This window comes from Lepidochelys kempii, chromosome 1 (genome assembly GCF_965140285.1).
Source record: "Lepidochelys kempii isolate rLepKem1 chromosome 1, rLepKem1.hap1, whole genome shotgun sequence".
Taxonomy (NCBI): domain Eukaryota; kingdom Metazoa; phylum Chordata; order Testudines; family Cheloniidae; genus Lepidochelys; species Lepidochelys kempii.
This window is the reverse complement of record NC_136380.1, coordinates 209484331-209497504: the sequence shown is the minus strand read 5'-3', so window position 1 is coordinate 209497504 and position 13174 is coordinate 209484331. Positions and strand designations below refer to the sequence as shown.

General features: G+C 42.4%; 1 protein-coding gene across 4 annotated transcripts in view; it reads left to right on the top strand.

Annotated features, from left to right (window-relative positions):
- Nucleotides 1-13174, top strand: part of MAN1A2 (mannosidase alpha class 1A member 2) — a 303669-nt gene that overhangs the window by 249833 nt on the left and 40662 nt on the right. For all 4 annotated transcript variants that reach the window (XM_073310578.2, XM_073310569.2, XM_073310564.2 and 1 more), the window contains one exon: nucleotides 3095-3210. In XM_073310578.2, coding sequence (XP_073166679.1) covers nucleotides 3095-3210 — 116 coding nt within the window. The remainder of the gene's footprint in view (nucleotides 1-3094; nucleotides 3211-13174) is intronic.

Sequence of the window (13174 nt, the reverse complement as noted above, 5' to 3'; positions counted from 1 at the left end):
ATAGGACAGCTGCTTCTACTGGGCTGAGAGTATAGTTGGATAGGTTAACAATATTGCTGGGTGGGTTGAGGGAACTATTGCTGTGGCCCCTTGTGGCATGTAGTAGTTTAGAAAGCTTAGTGTCCTAGATATCAAGAATTATAACATTCATAAACCAGTCGGAGAACACTTCAATCTCTCTGGTCACACGATTAAAGACATGAAAGTTGCAATATTACAACAAAAAAACTTCAAATCCAGACTCCAGCGAGAAACTGTTGAATTGGAATTCATTTGCAAATCGGATAGAATTAACTTAGGCTTGAATAGAGACTGGGAGTGGCTAAGTCATTATGCAAGGTAACCTATTTCCCCTTGTTTTTACCTATCCCCCCCCCCGCCCGACGCTCTTGTTAAACCCTGGATTTGTGCTGGAAATGGCCCACCTTGATTATCATACACATTGTAAGAAGAGTGGTCACTTTATATAAGCTATTACCAGCAGGAGAGTGGGTTTGTGGGGGGGGGGGGCGGGGGGAGGGTGGTGAGAAAACCTGGATTTGTGCTGGAAATGGCCCAACTCGATTATTATACACATTGTAAGGAGAGTGATCACTTTAGATAAGCTATTACCAGCAGGAGAGTGGGATGGGGGGAGGTATTTTTTCATGCTTTGTGTGTATAAAAAGATCTTCTACACTTTCCACAGTATGCATCCGATGAAGTGAGCTGTAGCTCACGAAAGCTTATGCTCAAATAAATTGGTTAGTCTCTAAGGTGCCACAAGTACTCCTTTTCTTTGTGCGAATATAGACTAACACGGCTGTTACTCTGAAACCTGTCCTCTCCACTGTAATAGAGTACATAGCCTTCTACCGTTAGTACCTCTCCAAAGTTCTTCCATCTGACCTCAGAGATTTCTAGGAGGTGCCAGGTGTTTTGTTCCATTTTGTACATGAGTTCTTTCAGCCTCCCTATTTGTCTCAATGTACTTACATTCCATGTGGCTATGGTGATGTTATCTCTTCCACGGATCCTCTTTGATGGGGTTACACCAGTAGTATAGTTATTGCGTCTGCCCTGGTGGGAGATGAATGGCGCGGTCATTATTAACCCAGGCTGCGATCAGTCCGGTATGGACATTGTTGACTTGCTCATCGTATGGTGTGTCTTGGGCAAATTTCTAACCTAGTGGAGCCCATCCCTTTCCAGGCAGCCCCTTTTAGTCACCTCTTATGACATGCAGGAGGAGCAGTGGGCCTATTCTGTCCCTGGACCCACAGGGGACATCAAACACTTTACTGAAGTCCAAATATATTAGATCTACTGACTTCCCTTATGTAAAAAATCAGTTATTTTCTCAAAGAAGAAAATCTGGTTAATCTGGCATTGTCTGCCTTTGCTAAACCCATGTTGCGTTCCATCCTCTTTACCACTTACCTCGATGAATTTAATTGTTCTTTTCTTCACAATTTTCTCTAAAACCTTGCATGCTACTGAGAACATAAGAATGGCCTTACTGGGTCAGACCAAAGGTCCATCTAGTCAGTATCCTGTCTTCTGACAGTGGCCAATGCCAGGTGCCCCAGAGGGAATGAACAGAACAGGTAATCATCAAGTGATCCATCCCCTGTTGCTCATTCCCAGCTTCTGGCAAACAGAGGCTAGGGACACCATTCCTGCCCAACCTGGCTAATAGCGATTAATGAACCTATCCTCCATGAATTTATCTAGTTCTTTTTTTAACCCTGTTATGGTCTGACTAACAGGTCTGTAATTGCCTGGATCACTTTTTTCCCCTTTTCTTAAATATAAGTACAATGTTAGCCATTCTCTAGTCATATGGCACTACCCCCAAAATAGATTTATTAAAAATCCTTGCTCCTGGACTAGGAATCTCATATGCCAGTTCTTTCAGTATTCTGGGATGAAAATTACCCAATCTCCACCGTTTGAGCACATTAAGCTCTTAAAGTTTTTCTTCAACCTCGTGTGGTAATTTCCAGTTCTAGACACTCATTACTAACACAGGTCTAACACAGGTACACTTGGAGAGTCCCCAATATCAAACAGCATGCATTATGTACATAGATTCTCCAAATCGTCACAGGTGTTCTCTGATGTCCTTAAAGTGCTGTCTGTGGGTGCATGTGAACATGCATTTGAATGTAATGAATGTGACTTCTGAGGACAAGCAGCCCTTGAAATCATCATAGTAAGGATCACTGTGTATGTACTTAAGGAGACCCAGCATTCATTGGTGTTGGATTCTAATAGATATGCAAGAAAGCACAGCTAACAATGTAGTGAACAGTGCACTCCTTGTTCAGTTACCCAACTCCAGTTGAACTATACCTGGGGTAACAGAACAAGGCTTGCACTGTATTCTGCAAAGGAAAGTAGTCACCAATTTAACTGTGAAAGAATATGAATATGAGTCATAGAATCATAGAATATCAGGGTTGGAAGGGACCTCAGGAGGTCATCTAGTCCAACCCCCTGCTCACAGCAGGACCAATCCCCAATTTTTGCCCCAGATTCCTAAATGGCCCCCTCAAGGATTGAGCTCACAACCCTGGGTTTAGCAAGCCAATGCTCAAACCACTGAGCTATCCCTCCCCCCAAGGTTCTGTAAGTTACTGTTTCACGATGAATAATAAAAATGTCCTTGAAAGAACAGATTCCTCATGGGTTTGAACAATTTATATAGCTACGAGTTCCAACTATATTGCTGCTACTGAATCTGAGAGTATACATTCTTATTTATTTAAAACGACAACAACAACAACCAATGAAAAGGGTAAGTTCTGTATAATGGAGCCAAAACATTCCTTAAATTAAATCTGTGACGTGGAAGGGTCAGCTTTACTGTGCAGATGACACAGAATGAGAAATACTGAACATGCACGGTAGGAAAACTGATGCCTGCTGTGGGACAGATTCCAAGAAAATGAAATAAAAGGTTTGAGGGGAAATAGCTGCTGAACTGGATTAAAATAATGATGGTTTAAAACCGGTAGGGGCTTAAATAAAATGTAGAATTTTGTCCTGGATAAATCCAAGGTGGCACTGTATTAAAATCCCCTACATTTTATTCTCTTTTTCTCTGTTACAGATCACACATCCGTGGGCGGGCTGGGAGACAGTTTTTATGAATACTTATTGAAAGCCTGGCTGATGTCAGACAAAATGGACACGGAGGCAAGGAAAATGTATGACGATGCTATTGAGGTGATTATAATCCACTGAGTTTTTCTATGGATCGAAATAGTGCCATTGAAAAAACCACTTTGATAACTGGGAAGCACAGGACTTTACCTGTTTTATTAAGTCTACTTGGAAAGCAATTTGGTTGTTTTTAAGGCTCCAAATACCGCAGAAAGCTTTCCTCTTATGTAGTTTAAGAAAAAAAATTTCAGTGGAATCTATTTAGTGCAGATTATCTTACTAAAAGATATCAACTCCTTCAAAATGCTTAGCTGCAGAAAATCGAGGTGAAGTTTAATTGGGACTGACCCTACAACCCTATATGTGCAAAATTCCCCAGGACATCATGGTTAGTCTTCTTGCCAGTTAAGTGTATGTAATGACACTAGGAATTGGGGTCCTGAATTTTTTATTCCTTAAATTGTTTTGGAAAGCATTTAGATGTTATACAAAATATTTACTTTGTAGCTGTGTAGACGGTACAAACCAGTGTCCTCCCACTGTGACTCTCTTTGCAGTGTTTTTCATGCCACCTTGTAATGTGATCTTGTTGGATCTTAATGTTGAGTGGTGTCAGCATAGTACTGAAATTAGGCTTGCTCTCCTTCTCTCTCTCTTCCTGCTTCTGGTAACTATGCGTCATGCATAGTCCACTCCTAGGATGATCTGTGGCTTAATTTTTTCCTTCCAGATCAGACTGGGGGGGAATGGGACTCCTTGTCAAGAGTCAGGAGGCTAATGACAAGGTTTTTTCTTTAAAACATTTTAAATGTTTAAGCCATCCACCTTGATGAGTATGATCACCAATTAAATATAGTACTAGAATATAGATTTTCATACATTGTTGGATAATCTTTGAAACATCTCTGTAGGCAGACACAGTATCATTCCAGGCATACTACTAATGCAGCAGTTCCCAAGCTTTTTACCTCACGGTCTGGGGCCAGCAGCTGGGGCCCCAGGTGCATAGCTGGCAACCAGGGCCCCGGGTGCAGGACCAGCAGCTGGAGCCAGGGCCAGCAGCAGAACTGGGTGGCCTGGTGGGAGCTGGCCTGTGGGAGCTGGCCCGGGCCCCAGGTGGCCCCCCCAAACGTTCCTCTATGCCTCCCTAGGGGCGTGCCCCATAGTTTGGGGACCTCTGTACTAATGCTATGATACACTGTTCATGTAATTACACTCTAGTGGTTTCAAACATAATCTTCTTTGTTGAATGTTGACCCTAATTTGGCCCACACAATACAAAGGCAGAGGGATAGTGTACAGTATCTCAGTATCAGTCACCTGATACGCAAATTTTAATACAGTGAGAATTTTCTTGAAGGAAATATTTGATTATTTATTATTAATATTTGTGTTCTGATAGCAACTGTAGGTTCCAGCTGAAATAAGGGCCCCACTATGTTATGTGGTGCATAAACCTTTAAGAAGAGACAGTCCCTGCCCCCAAAGAACTTACAGTCTAAAGAGACAAGACAGACAAAGCATGAGATGGGAAGCAGGGGTGCAGAAAGGTAACTTGCTTATGGTTGCATAGCAGATCAGCAGTAGAGCAAAGAATAGAACGTAGGCAGTGTACTCTGTAAGCTGCTTGGCCACCCAAGAGTCAATCAAGTGCCATGCATTTGATCAGTAGAGCCGCACACATCCAGTGACTTGTGTTCAGGTGCCCCTCCACCAACTGCTCTGCAGCCTTGGAGTCCCTGGCCAGCTGCTCCTGGGACCTTCCTGCTTGCTGTCTCCATCTTTTACACACTCACACACACACACACACACACAGAGTGTCTCTCTCTCTCTCTGTCTCACACACACATTCTGTCTCTGTCTCCCACACACATATACACACACTGTCTATGTGTGTGTGTGTCTCTCTCTCACACACACACAGTCACACACACACTCTCTCTCTTTCACACTCACCTCCCAACACATACTTGTGTTATTGTTGTTGTTGTTGTTTTTCTTGCTACTTCCTGCAATGCACATATATTCTCTGTAATTTTATTCTTTCAAAGTGTGTTATTTTAGTTTTTTGACTGGTCTGTGCATTTCATCATTTTATTTCTCTTTTATGCTTAAATTTAATTCTTTGAGTAGCGAATTCTAAAATGCCTAACTTGTCCTGGCTGGAGTAATTATCCATATGGTAACTTTTTAAAAATATATATTATATCTAGGTTTTTCATTTCTACTGGTGGCACACATGCACATTGCCTCCATATTGGTACACATATCAAAATTCATTCCACACATGGATGGAAAAAATTAGAGGGAACATTGCTCCTGAGTCCCAGTCCAGTGCCCTATCTATTCAGGCACTCTTGAGTCTCAAACTTTCTAACTCAATAGCATTCATTTTCCACCTGTAGCCTATGGTTTCTAAACTTTTGTTTTCCTTAATACAAGGTGTTTGTGTGTTAGTTCATTTTCTGTCAGCATTTTAAAACAATGCCTGTTCTTGGGTATTGTAATACTTTACAAATAAAACAGACACCTGTTTTCTAATTTCTGTCTGTCCTATGTTTAAAACACTTTCAGAACCAAAACACACCTTGTCTCCACTTTGAATTCGTTTCGCTTCAGCTTCCAGCTATTGGATCTTGTTATGCGTTGGCTAAATTAAAGAGCCCTCTATTATCAGAAATCTTCTCCCCATGTAAACACTTACAGGCAGTGATCAACGCATCTCGTAACCTTCTTGTGGATAAACTAAATAGATTGAGCTTCTTTATTCTCTCACAGTAAGGCAGATTTTCCAGAGCTTGAATTATTCTTTTCTGAACCTTTTCCAATTCGTCAGTGTCCTTTTTAAAGTGTGATCAGTTGTCTATGCCCCAAAACCACAGTCGTTTTCTCAGTCACTGCTTTCCAAAATACAATCCCCCATCCTATAAATGTGACCTATATTCTTGATTCCTAGGTGGTCTGAAGTAAATAGGATGAAATTCAATAAGGAAAAATGCAAAGTACTCCATTTAGGGAGGAACAATCAGATGCACACATACAAAATGGGAAATGACTGTCTAGGAAGGAGTACTGCAGAAAGGGATATGGGGGTCATAATGGACCATAAGCTAAATATGAGTCAACAGTGTAACACTGTTGCAGAAAAAGCAAACATCATTCAGGGATGTATTGGCAGGAGTGTTGTAAGCAAGACACGAGAAGTAATTCCTCTCTGTTCCACACTGATTAGGCCTCAGCTGGAGTATTGTGTCCAGTTCTGGGCACCACATTTCAGGAAAGATGTGGACAAATGGGAGAAAGTCCAGAGAAGAGCAACAAAAAAGATTAAAGGTCTAGAAAACATAACCTATGAGGGAAGATTGAAAAAATTGGCTTTGTTTAGTCAGGAAAAGAGAAGACTGAGCCGGGACATGATAACAGTTTTCAAGTACATAAAAGGTTGTTACAAGGAGGAGGGAGAAAAATTATTCTTCTTAACCTCTGAGGATAGTACTAGAAGCAGTGGGCTTAAATTGCAGCAAGGGAGGTTTAGGTTGGACATTAGGAAAAACGTCCTCTCAGGGTGGTTAAGCACTGGAATAAGTTGCCTAGTGAGGTTGTGTAATCTCCATCATTGGAGATTTTTAAGAGCAGGTTTGACAAACACCTGTCAGGGATGGTCGAGACCAGAGCTTCTCGAACTGTGGTCTGTGGATCACCATTGGTCCGTGAGCTCCATTCAGGTGAGCTCCATTCAGCTCCATCCAACTGCGGATAGTTCCCTCTAAGGTGCGCGTCTGGGTGGCCACACACAAGAGAATGAATGGCCACCCACCTAATTAGTGGAGCAGTGTAGGTGTGGCTTCACTAATTAGCTGCCTGGACCCTGGAGAAGATGCACATGTACGGTGAGGTGGTGGACTTGGGGGAAATAGGGGGTAGGTGGGAGGGGGCAGAAGGGTGAGAAGAGGGGGTGGGGGGAATTTGGGACATGCAGGGCTGCAGCGGCCAGAGAAAGACGCTACTTTCCCCAGCTCCAGGGCTGTGGCTGCTGGGGAGAGACCCCCCCTCCTTCCCAGCCCCAGCTCAGGGGCTGCTGCGGTGAGGGGGAGAGGGCACATCCATCACATTAGAAAGGTAAGACTACTGATATGAAAATATGAGTTGTGTGATTTTATTTGTAGAACAAACAAAGTTCATTAAGTTTTTTTTATATAGCGCTTTTATCCAAAGCCCTTTACAATAGTTAGCTAATGGTACAAACAACATTTGGAAAGTTCATTAAGTGGTCGGCTGAGACCCTCAGCAATTTTCAGTTGGTCCACGAAAAAAAAGTTTGAGAACCACTTGTCTAGATAATACTTTGTCCTGTCATGAGTGCAGGGGACTGGACTAGATGATCTCTCGAGGTCCCTTCCAGTCCTATGATTCTATGTATGGCCTTGCATTTAGCTATATTAAAACACATGCTTTTCAAGTATGCCTAGCTTATTATTTGTTTTACACTGCTCTGTAGAACTGACCTGTCTTTATGACTGTTAACAACTCTGCCAATTTTTGTGTTATCTGAAAACTTTCAGCAGTGATTTTATATTTTCTTCCAGATCATTAATACTGAATAGCATTGGACCAAGATCTGATCCCTGTGGGATCTGTTGTGTTAATTTTGATGGAATTAAATAAATTCAGAGAGTCACAGTGGTCTACTTTATCCTTTCACTGTACAGCTCTAAACATTTAAACATGGTTCCAGTTTTTGAGTACAGAGTCCTCAGCTTGCTTACAATGGCAAACACACCTTTAAAAATCTTATTAAACTTTTATTAAAGTTACAAAAAAGAAGGAATAGCATTTAAAGGATTTGAAATGTAAAGTAATAAATAAGGCTTTTATTTTAAGAATGGTCCTTGTTCCCTTTCCCTTTAGATGTAGAGAGATTTTACAAGGAAAAAACCCCCAGTCTGACAGTCTTTTAGAGGATATTAAAGCCAGTAAAGATGTCCTTTTTGGGAAAAACACAACAAGATGAACACACACAAAAGGAGAGAAAAGAACTGCAAAGATATAAAATGCAGCTTCTGTCTCTGGCTCTGACTTTCACACTTGCAACCTTTCAGCTGAAGAAACACAGGCACAGCACACTGTCTTATCAGCCACTCCAAAGCCTAGAAAACTCATATCAGAATCGGTCTGTTTAAGATATTGCTTTCATTGCCTCTCTGATTACTGGCTCACAGCAATGTTGCAAAAGATGCAGTCTTGGCCAACTAAGCTAAGTTCTCATTAAACAGAAAGCAAAAAGAGAGGAAAGAGAAGAAATAAGGTGTGTGAAGGAAAAGGACACATGCGATAGGGATGGCAGCAGGAACCCAAATCTCACGTTTCAGGTGATTTAGCTGGGGCCAGTAAAGAGGGTGATACCATGTGGGTTTCTCTCACTGGCCCGGTGTGGACAGGACATCTCTCAGGATCAGAAGGGTGAAAGTCCAATAGTGTCACAGTGGCTCCTGGAGTTCCAAGTGATAGTGGTGGGAGCCATGGTGGTGAAGATTGCTCCTTTCTCATAGACTTTAAGGTCAGAAGGGACCATTATGATTATCTAGTCTGACCTGCTGTGTGACGCAGGCCACAGAATCTCACCCACCCACTCCTGTAACAAACCCCTAACCTATGTCTGAGCTATTGAAGTCCTTAAATCATGGTTTAAAGACTTCAAGGTGCAGAGAATCCTCCAGCAAGTGACCCATGCCCCACGCTGCAGAGGAAGGCGAAAAACCCCCAGGGCCTCTGCCAATCTGCCCCGGAAGAAAATTCCTTCCTAACACCATGGTAGTCAGCTAACCCCGAGCATGTGGGCAAGACTCACCAGCCAGACACCCAGGAAAGAATTCTCTGTAGTAACTCAGCATCTAACGTGCCATCACAGGCCATTGGGCATATCTACCACTAATAGTTGAAGATCAGTTAATTGCCAAAATTAAGCTATCTCATCATATCATACCTTCCATAAACTTATCAAGCTTAGTCCTGAAGCCAGATATGTCTTTTGCCCCCACTGCTTCCCTTAGAAGGCTGTTCCAGAACTTCACTCCTCTGATGGTTAGAAACCTTCGTCTAATTTCAAATCTAAACTTCCTGATGGCCAGTTTATATCAAATTGTTCTTGTGTCCACATTGGTACTGAGCTTAAATAATTCTTCTCCCTCCGTGCTATTTATCCCACTGATATATTTATAGAGAGCAATCATATCTCCCTTCAGCCTTCTTTTGGTTAGGCTAAACAAGCCAAGCTCTTTGAGTCTCCTTTCATAAGGCATTCCTCGGATCATCCTAGTAGCCCTTCTCTGTACCTGTTTCAGTTTGAATTCATCTTTCTTAAACATGGGAGACCAGAACTCCACACAATATTCCAGATGAGGTCTCACCAGTGCCTTGTATAACAGTATTAACACCTCCTTATCTGTATTGGAAATACCTCGCCTGATGCATCCCAAGACCGCGTTAGCTTTTTTCAGGGCTATATCACATTGGTGGCTCATAGTCATCCTGTGATCATCCTGTGATCCGAGGTCCTTCTCCTCCTCTGTTACTTCCAAGTGATGTGTCCCCAGTTTATAACAAAAATTCTTGTTATTAATCCCTAAATGCATGACTTTGCACTTTTCACTATTAAATTTCATCCTATTACTATTACTCCAGTTTACAAGGTCATCCAGATCCTCCTGTATGATATCCCGGTCCTTCTCTGTATTGGCAATGCCTCCCAGCTTTGTGTCATCCGCAAATTTTATTAGTACATTCCCGCTTTTTGTGCCAAGGTCAGTAATAAAAAGATTAAATAAGATTGGTCCCAAAACAGATTCCTGAGGAACTCCACTAGTAACCTCCCTCCAGCCTGACAGTTCACCTTTGAGTGTGACCCGTTGTAGTCTCCCCTTTAACCAGTTCCTTATCCACTTTTCAATTTACATATTTATCCCCATCTTTTCCAGTTTAGCTAATAATTCCCGATGTGGAACCATATCAAATGCCTTACTGAAATCGAGGTAAATTAGATCCACTGCGTTTCCTTTATCTAAAAAATCTGTTACTTTCTCAAAGAAGGAGATCAGGTTGGTTTGACACGATCTACCTTTTGTAAAACCATGTTGTATTTTGTCCCAATTACCATTGACCTCAATGTCCTTAACTACTTTCTCCTTCAAAATTTTTTCCAAGACCTTGCATACTACAGACGTCAAGCTAACAGGCCTGTAGTTACCCGGATCACTTTTTTCCCATTTCTTAAAAATAGGAATTACGTTAGCAATTTTCCAGTCATACAGTTCAACCCCTGAGTTTACAGATTCATTACAAATTTTTGCTAATGGGCTTGCAATTTCATGTGCCAGTTCCTTTAATATTCTTGGATGAAGATTATCTAGGCCCCCCGATTTAATCCCATTAAACTGTTCAAGTTTGGCTTCTACCTCGGATGTGGTAATATCTACCTCCATTTCCTCATTCCCATTTGTCATCCTACCATTATCCCTAAGCCCCTCATTAGCCTCATTAAAGACTGAGGCAAAATATTTGTTTGATATTGGGCCATGCCTAGATTATCCTTATCCTCTACTCCATCCTCAGTGTTTAGCAGCCCCACTTCTTCTTTCTTTGTTTTCTTCTTATTTATATGGCTATAGAACCTTTTACTATTGTTTTTAATTCCCTTTGCAAGGTCCAACTCTACATGGCTTTTGACCTTTCTCACTTTATCCCTACATGTTCTGACCTCAATAAGGTAGCTTTCCTTGTAATCCCTCCCATTTTCCACTCCTTGTAGGCTTTCTGCTTTTTCTTAATCACCTCTCTGAGATGCTTGCTCATCCAGCTTGGTCTGCAACTCCTGCCTATGAATTTTTTCTCCTTTCTTGGGATGCCGGCTTCTGATAATTTTGCAACTTTGACTTGAAGTAATTCCAGGCCTCTTCCGCCTTTAGATCCACAAGTTTTTCAGTCCAATCCGCTTCCCTAACTAATTTCCTTAATTTTTTTTAGTTAGCCTTTTTGAAATCAAAAACCCTAGTCACAGATCTATTTTTGTTTATCCTTCCATTTAGTTTGAACTGAATTAGCTCATGATCGCTTGAACCAAGGTTGCCCCAACAACCATTTCTTCTATGAGGTCCTCACTGCTCACCAAAACCAAATCTAAAATGGCATCCCCTCTTGTCGGTTCAGCAACTACTTGGTGAAGGAGTCCATCAGCTATCGCATCCAGGAAAATCTGAGCCCTATTATTATTACTAGCACTTGTCCTCCAGTCTATATCTGGGAAGTTAAAGTCTGCCATGATCACACAATTTCCATTAGTATTTACTTAATTAAAAACATTAAAGAGGTCTCTATCCATATCCAAATTGGATCCCGGCGGTCTATAGCACACCCCAAGCACTATCCCAGGGCAGGCTCTAGTAGTTTTCTTCCCCAGTGTGATTTTTGCCCAGACAGACTCTGTCTTATCCATTCCATCACTTCTTATTTCTTTGCAGTCTACCTCATCACTGATATACAATGCTACTCCACCACCTTTGCCTTTATTTCGGTCTTTCCTAAACAGCACATACCTGTCAGTACCTGTAGTCCAGTCATGACGACTACTCCACCATGTGTCTGTTACCCCTATAATATCTGGTTTCACTTCCTGCACCAGTAGCTCTAGTTCCTCCATTTTGTTACCTAGGCTCCTTGCGTTAGTGTACAAACATCTTAATTTTTGCTGTTTGGCCTCGCTCACATTCTTTACACGATTAGGCACAGACATTCTACCGCCAGTATGACCTATTAGACTGGTATGTACACTATCTTTCTTCCTTATGTCCATTCTCCTACCCATGGCTGTATCCTTTCTTACTTTGTTTTCTTCCCTCTCAATGTTAAAATCCAGCATGGAGATTACCTGGACATCTCCCAACCATCTCCTCCAGATTCCTAGTTTAAAGCTCTCTTAACCAGTTGTGCCAGCCTCCATCCTAGAAGTCTATTTCCCTCCTTACTCAGGTGAAGTCCATCCCGAGAGAACACTCCTCTGTACATGAATGCCTCCCAGTGGCCATACATCCAAAGCCCTCCTTGTAGCACCACTGCCTGAGCCATCTGTTGAGCATCATAATTTGTCAGACCTTTGTTGCCCTTCTCTAGGAACAGGCAGAATCCCACTGAAGATCACCTGAGCCTCAATTTCCTTAAGCGTTTTCCCCAGCTTAGCATAGTCACCCTTGATACGTTCCAGCAAGAATCTAGCCATATCATTTGTTCCCACATGAAGGACAATCAGTGGATTCTTTCCCACTCCCATTAGGATCCTCTTCAGCCTCAGGTCCACATCCTGTATCTTAGCACCTGGCAGACAGCACACCCTTCTGTTCTCTGGATCAGCTCTTGTTACAGGCCTGTCTGTTCTTCTCAGTGAGGAGTCCCCAATCACGTAGACCTGCCTTTTCCTGGTGATGGTACGATTCTCCAGTCTATCCCCTGTTCCCTCTGGCTGCAAGTCCTCTTGATTCCTATTGTCCTTTGCAATCGTCTGCAACCCATCCCGTATCCTCCTGGGGCTCATATTTGCTATTTTTATCTCCACTGACTCTTGCCCTCTTCCTATAGGACTAGCTGCTCTTCTCTTCTTCCTTGCCCTCTCACCTTCAGTGACTACCTGCTGTGCCCCTTCTTCATTTTCCAACTCCGCAAACCTGTTCCTGAGCTCTGTTTCTCCTTCACTAGCCCGTCTTTTCCTCTGCCTGGTTTTCTTAGTCACATGCTTCCACTGTCCACTTTCCTCACCCAGTAGTCTCCCCTCAGAGTTCTTTGGTCCTGCTTCCATCTGCAAGTCTGAGTTTTCCCCTTCAGCCTCCTTATGTCTTTGTTCCATCATCCACTCGAACCCCTTCTAAACTCAACCAGGGTTTCCACCTGTATCTCCAATCCTTGGATCTTTTCTTCATCAGCTCTATCAGGCGGCACTTCATGCAGACAAAACTCTTTTCAGGTACCCCCTCCAGGATCATGT